This window comes from Orcinus orca, chromosome 20 (genome assembly GCF_937001465.1).
Source record: "Orcinus orca chromosome 20, mOrcOrc1.1, whole genome shotgun sequence".
Lineage (NCBI taxonomy): Eukaryota > Metazoa > Chordata > Mammalia > Artiodactyla > Delphinidae > Orcinus > Orcinus orca.
The window spans coordinates 54,417,312-54,439,890 of NC_064578.1; the positions used below are offsets into that span (position 1 = coordinate 54,417,312).

General features: G+C 40.7%; 3 protein-coding genes across 4 annotated transcripts in view; 2 read left to right on the forward strand and 1 right to left on the reverse strand.

The window, feature by feature from the left end:
• LOC105747735 (zinc finger protein 836-like) overlaps positions 1-18,766 on the forward strand; it is a 94,072-nt gene extending 75,306 nt beyond the window's left edge. For both annotated transcript variants that reach the window (XM_049703521.1, XM_049703520.1), the window contains one exon: positions 16,898-18,766. In XM_049703521.1, the coding sequence (XP_049559478.1) occupies positions 16,898-16,963 (66 nt within the window). In that variant the 3' untranslated portion in view covers positions 16,964-18,766. The remainder of the gene's footprint in view (positions 1-16,897) is intronic.
• The window catches only part of LOC101281293 (zinc finger protein 665), a 369,078-nt gene that overhangs the window by 231,153 nt on the left and 115,346 nt on the right, over positions 1-22,579 (reverse strand). The window lies entirely within an intron of this gene.
• LOC101280890 (zinc finger protein 578-like) overlaps positions 1-22,579 on the forward strand; it is a 33,283-nt gene that overhangs the window by 2,578 nt on the left and 8,126 nt on the right. Inside the window, 3 exon segments of the mRNA XM_049703468.1 lie at positions 5,630-5,719; positions 10,389-10,515; positions 14,613-14,785. Of these exon segments, the coding sequence (XP_049559425.1) occupies positions 5,648-5,719; positions 10,389-10,515; positions 14,613-14,785 (372 nt within the window). The 5' untranslated portion in view covers positions 5,630-5,647.

Below are 22,579 nucleotides of genomic sequence, written 5' to 3' on the forward strand. Positions count from 1 at the left end.
AACCTTCTTCCATCAGTGCTCCTCTATTCATGATGAAGTTTGCTCAGAGCTGATTTCTAACCTGACTCTTTCCAATGTTTTCTTCACCAGTGGTATATTTTTGCAAATCTGCATGTTTAAAAGATTTTACTGCAATCTTCTGGAAAAGAAGAATTAAATGCTTGGTACCAGATCAGACCTTGAAACAGAAGGTTCCTTTGCTGAGGCAAATGAAAGATGGTCCTGGTGTTTTAGGTTGGAAGGATGTTAAGGACAAACTCTGCCCACTGGCCCTTCTGGATCCCACTTCAGAATTCAGTTCCCCTAATTCTGTTCACTCAACCTGGACTTTCTCATACGTGTCTCCCCTCTGGGCCTCAGGGAGCCCACTTGTAACATGGAGATGAGAGACTAGACCAGAAACTCTCAGCCTGGGTAACTCTGAGCCCTGAAATGATTGGCCAAATTGTGTATGTGTCTGTGTGTGGCAGTTCTTTTTAGAGAGGAGTGTCCAGTTCTATTTAGAATTTTGAATGGGTCCCTGTCTTCCCAGAATGAAAAACAAAAGCAAAATGTTAGAATGGAGACAAGAACATAGGGTCAGAGGGGAAGTGACCATAGTCAGATGTATTTTTCTGCGTTAAGTGTAAATTTGAAGAGTTTATATCAATTCTGGCACTCAGACCTTCACTGGCTCTTATTTGTCCTCAGGACAAAATCCGAACTCCTCACTGTTGCTATACATCCCTGTAACATCCTCAGGGCCCTGCTAGTGTCTCCTGCCTCATCGTGGGATCTGGCCCTTTTCCCGTGGTTCACTTTACCCCAAAAGTTCCCAAACACCAAAACCGTTTCTCTCTCAAATCTTAGTTCCCATTCTTACCTTCTGCCTTTAAATCCCAGTGGCTCAGGCCCTTTGTGCTCCTTCAGGATTAGGCTCAGAGAGGTCTCTCCATCCCTTCCCGACAATCTCTGTCACGTTGACCAGGTTTTATTGCCTCTGTATCAATCAACATCATCAGAAATGCCATTTTCTTTTCTTTTTTTTTGAATTTTATTTTATTTATGTATTTCTTATACAGCAGGTTCTTATTAGTTATCTATTTTATATATATTAGTGTATATATGTCAATCCTAGTCTCCCAATTCATCCCACCCCCCCTCCCTCCCAAGAAATGCCATTTTCTATTGGTTTGGAGTCTTTATTGTGTTTCCTCCATTGAAGGAGTACAGTGTTTTTCTTCCTTCCGGGATGGCTGCAGCATCTCACTCTGGGGATGTGTTTAGATGCTAAGACTGTGGGTTGGGCTAAATAATCCTCAGGGAAGACCAGGTGAACAGGGTAGGTGATAAGGATGGTTCCCACGTTTGTTTTGAATATTTCAACTGTAATTGATCCTTACCCCATGTGGCTACTTAATAACTCAAAATAAGAACCAAAAGATGTAGGGAGTCCTAAAAAGCCTTACAGAATTGGTGTCCTCGTGCAGTGTCCTGAGGTGTCCCCATGTTTAGTGTGCTGTGTGACTGCTCCGCTGTAGCCCCCAGTGTTCCAGGCTGTGCACATCCAGGGACCAGTCGCCACCTTGGACAGGAGCTTTGCCTTTCAGCAGTTCATCTGCTCAGAATCACGGATAATGATTTCTGTGTGTGTAAACACACACACGCTTAGTGTGCTAAGTGAGGGCAGAAGTCTAGAGCCTAATGGGGCATGAAGGAGCGCCCCCTCAGACAGCTAGGGTATTTTTTTAATTGCCTGTGAGTGTGGAGAACAGGAGACAAGAATCCTGAGGGCCAATTTTTGACCTTCATACTGAAGGTCAAGTGAATGCCCAGTGTTCTTTGGGAGGTAGCTTGTGAATATTCCTGTTGCGACTCCTTTGCTGAGCAGTCCTTATGCCTTTTAGCCCTGTTTTCCCATGAGTGCATGGAGAAGAGGCAGAACAATGGGGAATTAGAAGGGAGCCTATAGTGGTCTGCAGGAGGGATATGGCAGCAAGTGGGAGCTTCAAGATGAGCCCAATGAATGGTATTTGCATTTGTCCCTTGTGGGGTGTGTGGAACTGCTGGCAAAGGGTGTTTCAGTTCTGGCTGGAGCACCTGGAATTGGGTTTATGGGTAGTTGTGGGTGCATTGCATGGTTTGAGGTGCCATAGTGTCTTAGCTCAGGTTCCCTGGGACCTAGCTGCTGACACTGAGGTTTACGTGCATTTGTTTAATTGGGTATTTCATGATCCTACCTGAGGAGGAATGAAGACAGTGGATTTAGGCAAAGAGAAACATTTTCCTCCATTGTGGTTAAAAAAAGTGTGGCCTGAGCTGAGTGCACAGGGATCTTTGGGTGCAGGAAGATGGATGCCTTGTCCTTAGGTGATGACTCAAGAGGGTGCCCCACAGCATCTATTCCACAGGTGACTTGGGTGTTATGGAGGTTAAGAATCATGCAGTTTTTAGAGTAGTAATACAGGGAAAATTGCAGAGATCATTTGCCCACTGTCACAGGAGGGATTCAGGATACTTCAGTGTTATTTAGTATTTGGGATTGCAAATGAAGAAAGTTTCAGATCCACTGTGAAAGATACAAAAGAGAATTTGGAATGTTTTCCTGGTAGATGTTGGGTTTGTTACCGAACCAAACTTGGGTCCCCTTGCTTGCGTGCAGTGAAGCCAATCTATTGACACCAGGTTGTGGTGAAGGAAAGTGCAGCGTTTATTGTAGGGTGCCAAGCAAGGAGTCCAGGTAGCTTGTGCTTAAAAGGCCTGAACTCCCTGAAGGCTTTCAGGGAACTTTTTTTTTTTTAAGCCCTGAGGAGGGGCTGTGCCCTTTTATTTATTTATTGTTTAATTTATTAAATTTATTTTATTTTTTGCTGTGTTGGGTCTTTGTTGCTGTGTGCGGGCTTTTCTCTGGTTGCAGCGAGCAGTGGCTACTCTTCATTGTGGCACGTGGGCTTCTCATTGCAGTGACTTCTCTTGTTGCAGAGCATGGGCTCTAGGTGCACGGGCTTCAGTAGTTGTGGCTCATGGGCTCAGTAGTTGTGGTTCACAGGCTCTAGAGCACAGGCTCAGTAGTTGTGGTGCACGGGCTTAGTTGCTCTGCAGCATGTGGGATCTTCCCGGACCAGGGCTCAAACCCATGTCCCCTGTATTGGCAGGCAGATTCTTTTTTTTTGTTAAATCTTTATTTATTTATTTGGCTGTGCTGGGTCTTTAGTTGCTGCATGAGGGATCTAGTTCCCTGACCAGGGATTGAACCTGGGTCCCCTGCATTGGGAGCACAGAGTCTTAACCTCTGGACCACCAGGGAAGTCCGAGGCAGGAGGATTCTTAACCACTGCGCCACCAGGGAAGCCCCAAAGACTTTTAAAGACAGGATGAGAGAAGGGCATTGTGGGGTGCGTGATCAGCTTGTGGACATTCTTCTGATGGCTTGGTGAGGTAAATGGGAGTCGACATCATCAAACTTCTGGTTCTAACCAGTCTGGGGTCTACGTCCTTGTGGGCAGCATACAGTTAACTTTTTTCACCTGGTGGGGGTTTCAGTATCTGCAAAACAGCTCAAAGGACAGGGCTCAGAATGTTATCTATAGTCCTTGAGGAGAAACTAAAGGTCCTTGATGTTGTTTAATGGCTAAAGTATTCTTGTCTTGCTTGACTGTTTTCCTTTCTTTCTGCATTTTCTCACTTCTATGATTAAATTTTTTCTTTGACTAAAGCTTTCTACAGACAAAAGGCAGGCAGAGAGAGCATCGAGGGGGGGCTCTGTTCTGGGAAGTTCCCATAGGGTCCTTCTTGGTTACAGGTTCTCATTGGGGCATGTGCATCATTGGAAACATCTTTCTTTTATATATAGCTTTATGAGATCAGTGTTTGGTCTGTGGCCACTGTGAATAAAAATATGGTGTTTTGTGTCTGGTGGTTCCTTGGGTGTCTCATATGTATTTTGCCCTCAGGCATGATTTATTAGAGTTTGGAATGTTTTCTGGTATTTTATAGCAGGATGAGTGAATAGGGGTCATATGGAGACTGTTGGATTTATGAGATTTTGTAAGTTTACTTGAGCCCAGAAGGGAAATTATGAGTAGTAAGCTTGAAATGGCAGAACATGTTCATTAGAGAGACTCTGGTAGGTATGTATCTGTGGGCACAACTTGAGAAGGGCCATTAAGTTCTTTGATGTAGGAAAGATTGTTCCAAGAATCAGAGTGCCAGCAACACCACAGTGATCTGCATTCCAGAGGCACATCCTTGGGAAACGTAGCTGCTACTTTCTTGCTCCCAGGCCAGTATTGGTTCTTCTACTGTCCTCTCCCTACCTGTCTCAACAAAACACACGCACGCACACACGGTATAGAGAACAGGGAGCCCTTATGCTTTGTGGGTGGGAATGTAATTGGTTCAGCTCTTAGTGAAAGCGATATGGAGTTTCCTATAAATTAAACAAAGAACAGGCACACAATTTGTGAAACCCACCTGTGACTAGATATCCAAAGGAAACAAAATCATTCCAGTGAAGGAAATATTTGCACTCCAGTGAGCATTATTGCATTATTCCCAACAGTCTAGATGTAGAAAGACCCAAAATGTCTGTTGACAAATGAGTGTATATAGAAATTTATATCAGCCATAAATTATTATTATGACATTCTGGCATTACTGTTACTATTTCTGACATAATTTTGGTTGAAGAAGACACACATTTTTTATGGAAACTAGAAATGTCAAACTCATAGAACCATAGAGTATAAAGGTTGTTATGAGGACTTGGGTGGTAGGGCAGTTGGGGAGATGTTGGCCAAAGGTTACAAATAGTTCAGTTGTGAAATGAATAAGTACAGCATGGACATCCAATGTACAGTTTGCTGACTGTAGTTAATACTGTGTTACTATATAGTTGGAATTTGCTGAGAGAGTAAAACTTAAATGTTCTCACCACGCAGACACACGTGGGTAATTGTGGGTTGATGGAAGGGTAAATTACTTTATTGTGATAATTATTACACAGTGTATACATCTGTAAGATAGTCACATTGTGTGCCTCACGTGTACAGCGTTGTTATTTATCACCTGTACCTCAGTAAAGCTGCAAAAGAAAACTAAAGTGCTAGGTGTGCTGGGCTTGCCTGCTCTGAGTGGTGCTCAACCCAGGCTTCACATTAGATTGCTGAGGCGTTTTGTATATACATGTTTTGTACCCTCTGACCAGAGATTTCCCTTCATATAGTTGGTATGTGGTCCAACCTCAATAGTATTTAAAGTGTCCGAGGTGATTCCATTCTGTATCCATCACTGAGCATCGTTATTCTGGGTCCCCCCATTCCTGAGGGCTGAGATCTGAGCTGAGGGTGAGGGCTGTGCTCTGCGTGGGGCTGGATCAGGGCTGGTCTGTGACCTGCAGGGGATCGTCGGGTCCAGCTGAGGTGCCCGCTGCTGCTGGGTACGTGAGGGCCTCACCAGGAGGGGAGCGAGATCTGAAGAAAGGGTGGGGAAACTCCTGTGTTGGTCTCTGTGTGGGAGTTTACTGTCCTGAGCCCCTCCTGGGACAGTGGGCAGCGGACTGTCTGTTCCACATGGAGAGATCTTCCTTGTGTTTATGGTTGTGGTACAGGAATGGGGTCTTTTGATTCTAAGCATGTTTTCATCTTTCAAGATTGTCCTCTGAAGACTCATGTTGCCTGAGGAAGAAGCCCGGAAGAGGAGGGAGAGGAAAGAAAAGGAGCCAGGAATGGCTGTTTCTCAGGTAAAGTCATATTTTCATTTGATTCTCAGTCTGTTCTTTCTGAAATGCCCTTCTTTGGACTCGCTAATCTTGTCTGACTCTGAAGTATCCTGGTTGACACTTGTACTTTCACAGTCACCAGGAGCCTTCCCGCAGTCCCTGTCAGCTCCACTTAGATTTCATTTCCCTATGACAGAGTGATCTGGACGAGGAGAGCCAATGGTTTCCACTGGGCGTAGTCCTGGGCAGGATTGGAGATGTGGTGTCAGAGCTGTTGGGCAGCAGTAATTGTTCTGGGGTCCCATGTGGATGCAGTGTCCGCTCTCTATAAACCAGGATAAAGAAGCTGCATGTAGGCGGGTGGGAGGGAGACACAAGAGGGAGGAGATATGGGGATATATGTATATGTATAGCTGATTCACTTTGTTATAAAGCAGAAACTAACACACCATTGTAAAGCAATTATACTCCAATAAAGATGTTATAAAAAAAAAGCTGCACGTAGAAGTCAGGTCTTAAAATGCCCAATACCTGGTAAAATCTGGATATCAGACCAATTAGGAGAAATTTGTTCTGGCTTTTTCTAAGGCAATTGAAACTAAATGTAGCTGACTTCAAAATCTTAATAATAGGGAATGGAAATGGTCAGTTCAGAGACAGACGTCAGTGGTAGAATGTGTTTTAGTCCATCATTGAATTTAAACTATGAAATCAGCCTAAATCTCTGACAGTTGGAAATTCTTTAAATCACTTTCACACCTCCATTCCTCAGAAATTGTCTTTTCACTCTTCGGATTGCATCCTTTGACACACAGTTTCTACCTTTGATGCAGGCAGTGTTCCAGCTTCATTCTTTTGTTAGTAGATATCTAGTTTCTTAGCACCATTTGTTATTGAGACTCTCCTTTCCCTGTTGTACAGTCTTGGCATCCATGTCAATACATTTTGCATATATACCAAGGAGTATTTCTGGTATTCTAATCTGCTCCATTGTTTTATGTATCTGCGTTTCTGACAGTACCACATCATCTTGATTACTTTGTAATTTTTTTTTTTTTTTTTTCTTGGCGGTACGCGGGCCTCTCACTGTTGTGGCCTCTCCCGCTGCAGAGCACAGGCTCCGGACGCGCAGGCCCAGCGGCCATGGCTCACGGGCCCAGCCGCTCGGCGGCACGTGGGATCCTCCCAGACCGGGGCACGAACCCGTGTCCCCTGCATCGGCAGGTGGACTCCCAACCACCGCGCCACCAGGGAAGCCCTGTAATATGTTTTGAAATCTAAAAATGATGGCCTCCATCTTCTTTTCCAAGAGTATTTTGGCTCTTGGGGTCCCTTGAGATTCCCTATGAATTTTAGCATTATTTTTTCTATGACTGCAAAAATTGCCATTGAAATTTTAATAGGGATTCTATTGCATTTATAGAACACTTTGGGTAATACTGTCATTTTAAGATTCATAAGTCTTCCAGTCCATGAGTACAGGGCGTCTTTTAATTTATTTGTATCTCCATGGATTTCTTTTAGCAACGTTTAGTAGTGTTCAGTGTACGAGTCTTTTACCTCCTTAGCTAAGTATTCTATCTCTTTTGATGCTATAATAAATAGCATTGTTTTCTAATATTTTTTGATATTGTTCATTGTGTATAGAAATGCAACTGATTTTTCTGTGCTGATGTTTTTGTTTGTTTGTTATTTGTTTTTTCTGCCGTACGTGGGCCTCTCACCATTGTGGCCTCTCCCATTGCGGAGCACAGGCTCCAGATGCACAGGCTCAGCGGCGACGGCTCACGGGCCCAGCCGCTCGGCGGCATGTGGGATCCTCCCGGACTGGGGCATGAACCTGTGTCCCCTGCATTAGCAGGCGGACTCTCAGCCACTGCGCCACCAGGGAAGCCCTGTGCTGATGTTTTTATGCTGCAACTTTTGTAAAGTTTTCTTTTGAAGTAGTCGTTTTTTTGTGGAATCTTTTTGTTTTGCATATATAAAACCTTGTCACCTGCAAAAAAACAATTTTAACTTCTTTTTCAATTTTCGTATCTTTGATTTCTTTGTCTTGTCTAATGGCTCTAGCTAGGACGTTCAGTACTTTCTTGAACAGCAGTGTAGACATCTTTTCCTTTTTAAAAAATATTTTATTTTATTTTATTTTTTTGGCCATGCTGTGTGCCATACAGGATCTTAGTTCCCCTTCCAGAGATCGAACTCATGCCCCCTGCGGTGGAAGCAGGGAGTATTAACCACGGGACCGCCAGGGAGGTCCTGCTTTTCCCTCTTTTGTTGTAAGCATTTAACATTGTAGACCTTTTTTTTTAGGCCGTGCCATGCAGCACGTGGGATCTTAGTTCCCTGTCAAGGGATCGAACCCACACCCCCTACAATGGAAGCACAGTCTTAACCACCAAAGTGCCAGGGAAGTCCTTGACTTTTGTTTTAATACAGCTTTGACTGCATGTTATAAATTTTAGTATGTTGCGTTTTTATTCTCATTCAAATATTTTTAAAATTTCCGTGTGATTTCTTCTTTGACCCATTGCTTCTTTAAGAATGGGCTGTTTAATTTCCTCATTTGGGGGATTTTCCTGTTTTCCTTCTGCTCTTTATTTCTAGTATCTTTTCATTGTGGTTGGAGAAGATACTTTTTATGATCTCAACCTTCTTAAATTTGTTAAGATTTGTTTTGTGGCCTAAGATGTGGTCTTTCCTGGAAAATGTTTCATGTGTGCTCTAGAAGGATGTGTTTTCTACTGTCATTGGGTGGAGTGTTCTGTACATGTCTCAGGTACAGTTGTCCTATATTGTTGTTTAAGGCCTCTGTTTCCTTATTGATCTTTTTGTTTCTATCTGTAGGTAGAACTAGGGTGTTGAAGTCTCATACTGATATTGTGCTGCTGTCTACTTCTCTCTTCATCTCTATTAACGTTTACTTCATTTTGGGGGGAGCTCTAATGTTATATGTGTTTATAATTTTTATATCTTCTTGGTGATTTGTACCTTATATCATTATATAACAGCCTTTGTTTCATGTCAGTTTTTGTCTTTATTTTGTATGGTATAATATAGTCACCTGTGCTCTCTTTAGGACGGATTATCTTTCTCCATCCTTTAACTTTTTGCCTGTCCATCTCCTCAGATTTGTGAACGTTAACTGTTCCAACTCTCTGACACATTTTCTCTGTTTTTCTCACTCTTGTTCTCTGTTTTTCCTGTTATTTCTTCTAGTTGCCTCTACGCAGGCACGTCGTACCGTGGCAAAAGGCAGGAGACCTAGTCAGCCCCCTTCACTCCAGGGTAGTTACACAGAAACGCATCAAGTGTTTTCTTTTGATTATGGTGTATGGTGAAATGTTCTAGTTAACTCTGTTTTATATTGATTAATACCTTCATATGTCAATTTTAGTGGATAAAATTGTATTTATATTTTTGAATATAGGTATCTATTGAGATCAGAGTTAAAGTATCCTATGTTTTCATGTTAGTACCATTTACTATAGCTGATACGTTTTCATTGTCCCAAAGATGCTGAAATTCACTTGAATAAAATTGATATTGAAAAAAATGTTGCAAAAATATGTCCAGAGACAGCTCTCATTTCAGTTAATTGTGTGTTTACATATTTATGCAAGAGTTTGTGAATGTTCAAGTGCATGGTTTGATAAAGGACATCATGATTTTATTACTGCGTAAGATATCTTTTTCAGTTGAAATGATGTCTTAAATATATTCCATGGCCTTGAATTTTTTCTACACTCTCCTGTTAATGTTTTTTGTTTTCTCTTTCATTTTTTAAATGTTTTTTGGCCACACTGCTTGGCTTGCAGGGTATTAGTTCCATGACCAGGGATTGAACTTGGGTGCTCGGTAATTAAAGTGCAGAGTCCTAACCACTGGACTGCCAAGGAATTCCCTTAACGGTTTAAATAGTAATAATATGACTAACATTTTATGTACATTTTTGTGTGTGCCCACATCTGTAGTGACCTTTCAAGGTTTCTCCAGGAATTCTCTGTCAGTGTACTTTCACTGGTCTTTCTGTTACTAAAATTTCTGCTTCTTTATCTTCAATTCCAGAGCCCAGCCACCTTAGTTCATATGCTTGCTCTGTCATTTCTTAGCTTCTTAACCTCAGTTGAGTTGCTCAGACTGTCTCTGACAGTTTTCTCCTCTGTAAGATGGGAACAGATCTTACTGTAAAGAGCTGTTAGGTTGATGACAAGCTCACATGTATAAAGCCTTTAGAGTAGTTTTTTGCATATAGGAAGTATTCAACCACTGTTAGTCATTGCTGTTGTCGTCATCATCATAATTTAAGATTTTGACTTTTTTTAAAGCCACTGTGGACTTAAGACATCACTCATTCTATAGCTCATCTAGATATTGAGTATCACTCAGTATGTCAAACATAATATGTAATACTTCTGCATAGACAATCCATTCTTGAATTTTATTTGTATGTATTTCATATATTTTCCACAAAAATGAAAACTCCACATTAATTGGAAGATATCATAATCTCATGAAAAAGCATAAGAAATTAAAATTAGAGACTGATAATTTGCTCCAAATACCTTTACGTGGATTTGTCAGAAAACGTACTTCAACTGAATTCATCCTTACCCCTCTCTTCTTGTCATTTTGTGTGCAAATAAGAACTCTCCCCAGGACCCCCTGGTGAAATGTATTTTCATTTCAGGAACAGTTGACATTCAAGGATATTGACATAGAATTCTCTCAGGAGGAGTGGGAATGCCTGGAACCCGCTCAGCAAGCCTTGTACAGGGACGTGATGTTGGAGACCTACAGGAACCTGCTCTCCCTAGGTGAGGATAACTTCCCTCTAGAAGTAGGGATCTTCCCTTGGTATCTTTGCATTTCCTTTGTGTGCCTCATTTGAGCTGGTTTTCCTTGACTGATATGAAATCCCTGTTGACTCAGATGTGAAACGCTTCATGATATGGCATCAGGAGCATAAACCTACCTTTTCTTACGATGACCTGCGCACTTCATGATGCATCAGGGGTTGTTCCAGAGCTCACGTAGTTACGGCAAGCTTTTGATATACCCACTTTCCTGTTTTCTACCCATGGGCTTTTGATTATGGAGTTCTAGGAAAAGAACTATGTTTCTGCATATTATACTGTTCCCTGTGTATTCAGAAGGAGGCAAGTAGTGGATGAATTTTTGAAATATTTTTCTAGACCCATTGGTAATGTCCTCCATCCTCTGGTGGACAAAGAACTAAGTTTCCGGAAAATCCATAGCTAATCATGTTTCTTTGTTCTTAACTGGAGGAATTTCTGTTTCTCATCTGAATATTTTACCCACTTTGTAGCAAGAGAAAGAGCCCTAGGCTGTAGATAGTGAGGTGAGTGCCTTTGGGATTGTATCAAAGTTTGAATATAGGTCAGATCTCAGAAGGGCTGAGGGGAAGCCTCATTATTATAATAGTGTTTGAGAAACTCTGAACACTCCTGTTGGAGAGTTCTGTGAGAATACCAATGTTTGTTTATTATTATGAACTCTCAGAGGGAAGTTTTTCTTCTCCATAACTTATCACTCTTTCAACATGTAAAATGCATTCTTTCACCCTGCAGTGGTGCTGCAGCTCCTACAGAGACAAAGGCAAAGTCTTTATCATGATCTACAACGGTCCGTATCTAGCTCCCGTGAACTGGTTGTTGCTTGACTTTGAGGAGTGTGAGGCGGGCTGTTTTTCGTTTCTCTTTTAAATAGTACCGCATTTTATTAGTGTCATTTATTGATGTCCGTGTGTTGTGTTGGCAGCAGGGGGAAAAACGGTCAGCTTTCTCATGCATTGAATATGACGGTAAAATTTCCTTAGTGTGCTCCTGCTGGCTAAGGGTGGCCTGTGGTGAAAGTTGAAAGCCAGTTCCCATTCCTAGAACATGCCCAGCATGGGCTAGGAGGCGCTTTGTGGAGGGAGGAATCCATCCCTTCCCTGGCACTCGTATCTTGCCTAGGGATGTTCAGCAGAAAAGGTTGCCAGTCCGGGCTGGCAGCGGCCCTGAGCAGAGAAATGCCCACCAGGAGGGTGGAGACCAGGCCGTGAGTCTGGCAGGCTGGCAGTGAGTCCCTGCTGCCCAGTGATCCCAAAGCCTCCCGCTCAATTGAGTGCCAGTTGTCCGAAGCGAGCTGTTTTATTGGGGTTTCTGGCCCCCTCATCTCTCCCTCAGGGCATGATTTTATTGGAAGCTCAGTTCTCAGTCCATATAGGTAAGAGGTGATGCCTCCAGACTCAATACCTGAACCTTTCCCAGTTCCATCCACATTTGATGTTTTTAGGATACGTAATCAGAAGATGGGAGACACTGGCTGCCCTCTTATTCCATCTGGCACCTCAGAACCTGCATGGAGCTGTCTCAGGCCCTGTCTGCTTATTTAGATCCCTCAGCCATTTCTTGTGTTCTGCTTTTGCCACAAACTGCAGGATGTGTGTAACAGCCAGTTTGAATGGATCGTATGTAACTTTTACTTAGGAAAACTGTAAAGATAATGGACAGAGAGATCCTTTTTTTAATCCCCAATCTTTCATGAGGTGACTATGTGAATATTTCAGGGTTTTACTTTGGCATCTGTGGGTAAAGCTCATGGTTTCATCTGAAGGTCCTATAGAATCTGACACACATATCTTGCATTTTTTCCACTCGTGTACTGTGCTACCTAGTTGGGAAACGTATACCCTTCCTGATTTTGTACTCCTCTAAGTTTGTATGATTGTGCCTCTATAACTCTGTTTTTTTTTTTTTTTTTTTGCGGTACGCGGGCCTCTCACTGTTGTGGCCTCTCCTGTTGTGGAGCACAGGCTCTGGACACGCAGGCTCAGCGGCCATGGCTCACGGGCCCAGCCACTCCACGGCATGTGGGATCTTCCCGGACGGGGGCACGAACCCGTGTCCCCTGCATTGGCAGGCGGACTCTCAACCACTGCGCCACCAGGGAAGCCTATAACTCTGTTTTTGAAATACATAGTCCAAGGCTCTGAAATTTTTCTAGTTTGTTTGCTGTGATAATCCACCCTTAGTTAATGGACAACTTCTGGTGGACTCTATGGAGTGGGTTTACTGGGTAACAGAAAATTCTTACAGAGAATGCTTTTCCTCATATCTTGTAACATTTTCCTGCTACACACAGAATCACCACTTCAGGCTATTTAGTGGAGAGTTCAGCATGTTCCAGGTTACCATCAGAGCCTGGCCGATTAGTCTTTCCACATTCTTTTTTCTGCTTTTGTGGAGTGACACAAAGGCACGTCTCAAGGGCACTGTGACAGTGTTTCATATATGCTAATGACCATTCCCTTTCAGCCTCAGTTAAATGGTATAGGAATTTCTCCTAAGAAAAGTGTCCAAGTTCACATCCCCATATTTGTGACACTGTTGAGTAAATTGTTGTTGATGCCATATTTTTCATTACCTGTGTGTGCACCATCGTTCATTCTACGTCTACACCTAATTTTGAAGCATCTTAATGAGAGAGCTTATGAGGTGGAGTGACACCTCCAATGATGAACCAGCAACCATTTCCAGGAGGGATGCCTGAACAACATTTTTAGTTACACAGCTCACGTCTTCTTGCATCTCCTTTGAAGTTTTCTTTTTAAACTCTTGGAATTTTCTGTAATATTATGTAATTTATACTGCTTGTCTGGGTAGTCATGCTTAAGTGATGTTGTCTTAGTCTGTAGGTCTAGGTTCAAATCCTGTTTCTCTCACTACTTTCTGTGTCAGTTGGGATCATGTACAGAAAACTGTGAGTCTTCTGTCCTAATCTGAAAAATTGTGGTAAGTTTCTTCAAGCCATTTAAAGGAAATTATTGCTGTTAGATGCCTTAGAATAGTGCACGTTTTTAGTAAAGACTCAAAAGGTAATTTTGTATATCAAGATATATTAATAGTGCGTCATGTTTATTGACGTCCCTTTGCATTTTATATCGTATGCTTCTTTTGTTTGTTTGTTTTGCAATTTGTCTCAACGACGTCGTTTCTGAGCGTAGTTAATAAATTTACCAGTTGCTCACTCTTTATTGTGTATATTGTGGAGCCAATGAGCTGGATGTTTGAGGGCACTTCATAGGTTGGGAATTGCTCCATTAATTGGTTGTAAATGTAAATGGAGAATATTTTATTCATAAATATCTAATTTTGATTTACGGATGATTGGCTTTGAGATGTTTTATGCTTTTTCATGGATACATAGTTTTATAGGAGGTACTGAGAAAAATATTTTGTTTTTTAAAAAGTTGTTTTATCAAATTCTTCATTTTCTCTATGCTATATTTGTTTCCCAGTTCTATCTGCAACTCATTTAGATTATTCATCAATATGGTAGTTTTCTTTTTTTTCCTTTTATTTTGGCCATGCTGCACAGCTTGTGGGATCTTAGTTCCCTGACCAGGGATTGAACCTGGGCCCTCTGTAGTGAAAGTGCGGCATCCTAACCACAGGTCCGCCAGGGAATTCCTGCTAGTTTTCTATTACTGACTGTTACAATATATTGTCTGCTATTTAGCAGTTATTTATGAATAATAGGTATGCAGAATATACGCATAGGGTAATGTCTTTTTCTCCTCAGCTATGAGACAGCAGTATGTTTACTGTTAATTGGTGTGTGCTTATACATCATGGTGGAAATATACTTTCTTTGATAGCTAACAGAAGTTATTCCTATGTGAGTATTTTTGGCATACGCTGTTTGAAAGTACAGTACCCTAAAATTAATCACTTTTTCTTTAGTGAAGAATCATTCCTTTTGTGTTCCTACAAACGTGAAGATCTTTGTTGGAAAGTTAATAACTTTGGTATAAGTGTTAGTTTTGGTGTAATATCAGGTATTTAACATGAAGCGTTTATTTATGAATTAAAATGAATAAGCTACTTATGGTTCTTTTATCTTCTAGACATCTCTCCTACACACGTGATCAAGAAATTACAACTAAAAGTAAACACTGGTAGAGGAGAAGTATTACAAAAAGTGATGTTGGGAAGACATGAAAGGAATAAAGTGAAACGTTTTAACCTCAGGGGAATCCAGGAAAATATATCTGACTTTGAGCCTCAGCAGAGAGATGAGGTAAGAAATTACAAAGGAACTCCTATGTCCCATAATGAAAATCCTACTGATAAGAGAGATGGACTTGGTAGGAGTGTTGCAGGAATTAAGCCTATTGAAAATAGGCTTGCATCAAGCTTTCGGGATGAATTGCATATATTTAAAAGTGAACAAAAAATGGGTGAATTTAATCAAGCTGACAAGAATATCAACAGTAGTGCCTCATTTTCACCACCTCAGACAGTTACTCCTGTTGTCCAGACAAGCATTTCTGATACAAATGGGAACGATTTTGTGCATCCTTCAGTACTGACACAAGACCAGAGGGCACACAGGGAACAACCTTACAAATGTAATGAGTCTGGCAAAACCTTTCATCAGGTCTCAAACCGCACTCGACATCAGATCATCCATACAGAAGAAAAATTACATAATTGTGATGTATGTGGCAAAGTTTTTAGTCAAAATTCAGACCTTGCAGTTCATCAGAGAACTCATACTGGAGAGAAATCTTACAAACATAACGTGTGTGGCAAAACCCTTGATCATGGCTCACACATCACTGGACATCAGGTAATCCATACAGAAGAGAAGTTTTATAAATGTGACATATGTGAAAAAGTCTTTAGTCAAAAATCATACCTTGCAGTTCATCAGAGAATTCATACTGTAGAGAAACCTTACAAATGTAATGTGTGTGATAAAGTGTTTAATCACAACTCCAATCGTAGAAGACATCAGTTAATCCATACAGGAGCAAAACCATATAAATGTGATGTATGTGGCAGAGTCTTTAATCGAAATTCAATCCTTGCACTTCATCAGAGAATTCATACTGGAGAGAAACCTTACAAATGTAACGAGTGTGGGAAGGTCTTTAGTCGAAAAGGAACCCTTGCAAGTCATCAGAGAATTCATACTGGAGAGAAACCTTACAAATGTAATGAGTGTGGTAAAACCTTTTATCACAGCTCAATCCTCGCTCGACATCAGATAATCCATAAAGGAGTGAGAATATATAAATGTGATGTATGTGGCAAAGTTTATAGTCGAAATTCAAATCTTGCAGTTCATCAGAGAACTCATACTGGAGAGAAGCCTTACAAATGTAATGAGTGTGGCCAGGTCTTTAGTCAGAAAGCAGCGCTTGCATGTCATCAGGCAATTCATACTGGAGAGGATCCTTACAAATGTAATGTGTGTGGCAAAATCTTTCATCATAGCTCAAACCTCAGGAAACATCAGGTAATTCATAAAGGAGGAAAATTATATAAATGTGATGTGTGTGGCAGAGCCTTTAGTGTACGTTCATACCTTGCAAAACATCATAGAATTCATTCTGGAGAGAAACCTTACAAATGTAATGACTGTGGTAAGGTCTTTCGTAAAAAAGCAGTCCTTGCAGTTCATCAGAGAATTCATACTGGAGAGGAACCTTACAAATGTGATGAGTGTGGCAAAGTCTTTAGTAAAAAATCATCCCTTGCTAGCCATCAGGTAATTCATACTGGAGAGAAATGTTACAAATGTAATGAGTGTGGCAAAACCTTTCATCAGAGCTCAACCCTCACTCGACATCAGATAATCCATACAGGAGAGAAATTATATAAGTGTGATGTATGTGGCAAAGTTTATAGTCGAAATTCAGACCTTGCAATTCATCAGAGAGATCATATTGGAGAGAAACCTTACATATGTAATGAGTGTGGCAAGACCTTTAATTACAGATCGAAACTCAGTAGACATCAGTTAATCCACACAGAAGAGAAATTATATAAGTGTGATGTATGTGGCAGAGTCTTTAGTCAAAATTCATATCTTGCAAGACATCAGAGGATTCATACTGGAGAGAAACCTTACAAATGTAATGAGTGTGGCAAAAGCTTTAATGATAAGTCAGCCCTCAGGCGACATCAGGTGATCCATACAGGAGCAAAACCTTATAAATGTGATTTTTGTGGCAAAGGCTTTTGTCGTAATTCGCACCTTGCAGGTCATAAGAGAATTCATACTCGAGAGAGACCTTATAAATGTAATGTCTGTGGCAAGGTCTTTACTCAAAATTCACACCTCAGGATTCATCACAGGATTCATACTGGAGAGAAACCTTATAAATGTAATGAGTGTGGCAAGGTATTTAGTCAAAATCCAACCCTTGCAAAGCATCAGAGAATACATACTGGAAAAAAAACCTTATAAATGTAATTAGTGTGGTAAGGTCTTTATTCAGAATTCACTGCTTGCATCTCATTGTAGAATACATGCTGTAGAGAAACCTTTCAAAAATATTGAGTGCTGAAAAGGCTTTACTCAGATTTCAACCGTCACTACACATTAGGTAATAAATACAGAGGGGAAACCATGTTAATGTAATATAGGTGGGAAGGACTTCCTTGAAAATTGACACTTTAAGTTCATGGGAGATTCACAGTGGTAGAAATCATGGAAATGTCTTCAGTGTGGCAAAGCCTTACCTATGATTGGATAATCCATGCTAGACAGAAACCATAGAAATGTAATGAATGTCTCAAAGTCTTTAGTCAGAATTCATACCTTAATATCCACCGAAGAATTTATACTGGAGAGAAATAGAAATCTTTCAAATATAATGTGTGGCATATCCTTCAGTTTACTTTCAGTCCTACCTTACCATCAGGTAATCCATACTGGTGAGAGACTTTAAGTGAGGGTTTTAGCAGGTGTGCACATGTTACGCTTCATTGGAAAAATCACGCTGGAAAGAATCAGATAAACGTATTTAGTATGACCAGGCCTTTGGAGAAGAAATTCATTCACCAAAGAATTCATTCTGGAGACTACCTCACAAATGCCATGAATGGGAAAAACCTTTACTCAGGGCTCACGTCTCACCAATCATCAGATAATCTGTACTGGACAGGACATTCCAGATGTAATGAATGTGTCAAAGCTTTTGTGTTGTGCCTTAAACTGAGTGTTCACCAAATACTTCATACTTGAACATTCAGTGAGTATTGCAAGGTTTCAAATTATTGCTCATTCATCACTAGATATCAAAATACTTATTCTGGAAGGAAACCACACAAATGTAATGTGTGTGGCAAGAAATGTAAAGGTTTTCATCAAGTATCAACACCTTTGGTGTAATGATATGGAAAGTTTTTGAGCCCTTCTGACAACAGACTGTATCAGAGAATCCATACTAGAAACAAATGTCTTTAGTTCTTTGAGAGTAATCTGAGATATTGCATACAAGAGAATAATTACAAGTCACGTATGGTAAAACGTATGACATGATGTGTATGACAGGAAGAAGGACGTGTGTGGAAATGGCCTGTTATCTTCAGTGTATAAATATTTGTCTTTTCTTGAAAAGGCTATGTTGCTCTTAATGCCTTTCAACCCGAAGTTTGAAGTCTGTTCATTTTATGCCTTAACTACAGGACTTTCAGAATGGTCTCTGGGAAAGAGTCAATAAGATGAGGGGGCTGACTTCATTAACTGTAGTTCATCCACATCCATGTCCCCTGGTAAAAGTGGGACCCTTTATTATCAAATTCAGTAGCGTGTGAATTAGCATTAGTTGGGGGGTGGCAGTGAGTAGTGTAAAACTGTGACATGACTAATCATGCTTACTATGTTCAGGCCCTTCTGTAGATAGGCCATTACAGGTTACAGCACAGAATGGTCTACCAACTGGCCGTGAACAGAGCAGAAGGGACATTAAGGAACTGGGCTTTTCCCGGGAGGAGAGTGACAGGTTCCTAGGGGCTGATTATGTGGTAGAAACAGTACAAAGGAAAAGCTGATCACTTTTTGCAGTGAATGGGAATAGCTGTTGTATATATGTGTGTTTAATGAAAAATTAGTTTTTTTCCTGGAACTTGAAAGAGAGCAGTTAGTGTGAGAAAAACAGTATGTGCATGTGTATGATTTACATTTGACTGTTGCCATTACATTTTGCTTTGGTTTAATTCTGAATCAATTAAAATAGGTGTTCTTTAATTAATAAAATCAATCGTTTTTCATAACCCTGGATGAATCATGTTTCTTCCACCAACACAGTTTTATTCCACCTTAATACTTTATAACAGAAGCTAGCATTGCATCATTAGGCTCTCAGGGTTGAAAGAATCTGTAAAAATTTCTTTCCCTGATGGAATCAAACAACATACAATTTATGGATTATATATTCATAATTTGTATCTGATTTATTCTCTGCAAACTCTGCTCCAGAATATTTATGCGGCTATAGTGAAAATACCGTAGGAGTGCATTTCAGACTCTGCCTTCTATTAAAGAACAAAAATTGAACGGAGTAAATTTAAAGAACTAACTGGCTTTCATGAGTGATTTGTGAATCAGTGTGCATCCCATCTAGTATCAATAAATAAAGAGGGGCTCAAAGCAGCTGTACAAAATGCAAATCATTTGTAAATAGAAACCAGGCAGGATAAGAAAGATATTTCCAAAAGAAAAAAGTTTTTTTGGCAAGGTTACCTTTTGCTGGGGGAGGGATTGCAAAGGTCTTTTCCTGTAGGTTACATCTGTAGTGTTGTTCAGGAAATTCCAGAGTGATTGATTTAAGGTCACATTCCTGGAAGGGGTGAAACTGCAAGTAAGTCTTGGTTTGCTGTCCTGGGGGCAGGCGACTCCACATTGGGGCTGTGCTTTTTGAACATTCCTTAAAACCTGCTCCACATCCATGAGTATGCATTACGTGAACGTAGTGCTTCATATTCTTTATTGTGTCCAAGGTAAACCGAAGGCATGCACCTTGATTTACATGACGGGAAAATAACAAATATAGTACGCATATGCAAAATATTAGAAAACTTAAAAATCATAAATCTCTCTTTTGTGCTTGAATCACTCAGTGAAATAATTTGAAAATATTGATGTTCATGCGTTTTCTCTGAAAAATGAACAATGTACAATGGGAATATTTTTGTTTGATAGATAAACTTGAAATTTCATACATTCACTCCCCAAATATTTTTTGTTGTTGCTAATTGTAATTGTAGCCATTCAGTGGAAAAAGGTGGGACCCCACTAAAGGTCATTTAGATTGATATTAACGTTGAAGTGTTATGAGAATGTGTGTTACATTATTCAGGTTTCTAGGGGGACAGGGGAGACTTCTAAGTTGTTCAAAAAATGATTTGAGACAACAGGGAATGGTCACTGGCTTGGTTTGTTAACGTGATCACTATTTGAGGCTTGTTGGAGGATATGCATATGGTTTGAACTACCAGTTTGCATCGCAGGAGGGATCCATCAGGCTTCCTCATCAGCTTGCCCAGAGAAGCAGAATAGGAAGAGGTTGTGAGACTTAGAAGGTGTCAGTAATCAAGCATCAAAAACTGGAGTCAGACGCTTTAATAAAACACTGAATGTTTACTCCTGAAACTCCTGATTTCTTGGTTAGGATACACCATAGTTTTCTTTTCCTTTTTAAGAAAAAAGTATTTATTTGGCTGCGTTGGTCTTAGTTGCGGAGCGCGGGTTCTTCGTTGCTGCATGCAGGCTCCAGAGCCCGCAGGCTTATTTGCCCCACGGCATGTGGGATATTAGTTACCCAACCAGGGATCGAACTCACATCCCCTGCATTGGAAGACGGATTCTTAACCACTGGACCACCAGGAAAGTTCACCATACTTTTCTTCATGCTAATAATTCATTACAGTTTTCCCCCTGCAGCAGACATATGTTCCGTTGTTCAATAGGGTTGTTGAAAAAGTTTGTAAAATACTATTTAAATAAATTGCCCAAGATATTTTTACCCTCGTTTAATAAAAGTTAATGCGTGGAACTGTGTTTAGATAATCTAAGCAATTTACCAGAAGAGCAATTATCCAAAGGCTATTAAAATTTTGATTATAATCATTGTATTAAGCAATAGGTTACATGGTTTCTTTTCTTTTGATTGTTTTGTTTGTTTTTGTTTTGTTTTTTTGGCAGCACCGCATGGCTTATGGGATCTTAGTTCCCCGACCAGGGAAAGAACCCAGGCGGTGGCAGTGCAAGCACTGAGTCCTAACCACTGGACTGCCAGGGAATACCCTACATGGTTTATTTTCTACTGTAATACATATATGTTTTAAATACCCCTTTTCTTCTGCATTATTTTTTCCTTCCAGACATATTCCCCTTTTACACCAAGGGATGTATAAATCTGTGGGTTGTTTGGGGACTCTTGTGACATGAATATGCTCACAACGCAATGACATGTACAAAGTAGGGGCACTATAAACATGATAGAAGAGTGTTCTTTTAGGGGTTCAGTTAAATGGAAGAACTGGAATGGCCAAATGGTGAAGTGAAATCTTTTACCTTGTGAGTTGGCTATGGTCAGGTGTTTGAAAATCAAGTTTGTGGAGTTGAATAAACAGTGAACTTGTTACCGAGTCCAAGCTTGCTCTGTTAGCCACACAACAGGCCAGTAAATCGGGAGACGAGGAAGGTGTTGAGTCAAGGAACAGCAACCCTTTCGGAGAGATGGCAGACTAGTGTCTCAAAAAAACCCATCTTACCGGGGTTTGGATGCCAGTTTCTTTTATAGAAAAGAGAGGCAGAGGAGGTGGGGAAGTAAAGTAGAAAGGCTCTAAGTCTTGCGAATATCTCCTGGAATGGCCAGCCTTGGGCAGGGGATGTGTTAATTTCTTCTTTCTTGCAGCCATTCACAGGTGGACAGGGTCAGGGTGCTTCCCTGAACAAAGGCACTTTGGTTTAACATTCAGGCAGATGGGTAGGGTTCCCTGAGGTAGGCCGTTGTGTATAGACAGTATCCTTTTAGTGAACAAAGGCAACAGGAAGCAAAGGTTAAAGTAAAAGAAACAGATCCAACATGGAGTCAGGATACTCTTCCCTGTTACAAACTGAATGAAATTTTAAGGGTGAATAACAAAGATCACAAGATTCCAGCTATAGTTTTTGACAAGGAGACAATCTCCATTGCCAGATATCTAGAAGCCATTCTCAGTGATTGGTATTCACATTCAGAGTCAGTGAATTCTGCAGAGAAAATAAGATTTGTGCTACTCATACCATGACAACTGACACCAGATATCCTCCAGTTAGAATTTGATCCTGACCAAAAATAAAATGTTTTCCTTGGATAAGTGATCTTAATTTTGATTTGTATTATCCTTTCTCTCACAGTTCCAAGTAAGAGTCACTGATATTAAGGCTTTATGCCCAAAAACTTACTGAATTTTCATGTCTGAAAAAAGCACTGACGTTTACTTTCATTTCACAAATGAAGGATTTTAGGGCAAAGACAGATTTAGACCCATTCAGTTCCATCCCAGCAAGTGACTGAATCAGGAATTGAATCCATGTTGTCCAGCTTTAAAAACAAATCTTTTAATCAAGTTGCTATACTAACAAGGCTAATTATGTCTATCCTTCAACTATTCAACATCTGTATTTAATTTTGCATCTGTTGCCTTTTTTTTTTTTTTTTTTTGCGGTATGCAGGCCTCTCACTGTTGTGGCCTCTCCCGTCGCAGAGCACAGGCTCCGAATGCACAGGCTCAGCGGCCATGGCTCACGGGCCCAGCTGCTCCGCGGCATGTGGGATCCTCCCGGACCGGGGCACGAACCCGTGTCCCCTGCATCGGCAGGCGGACTCTCAACCACTGCGCCACCAGGGAAGCCCTGCGCTGATGTTTTTATGCTGCAACTTTTGTAAAGTTTTCTTTTGAAGTAGTCGTTTTTTTGTGGAATCTTTTTGTTTTGTATATATAAAACCTTGTCACCTGCAAAAAAACAATTTTAACTTTTTTCAATTATCATATCTTTGATTTCTTTGTCTTGTCTAACGGCTCTAGCTAG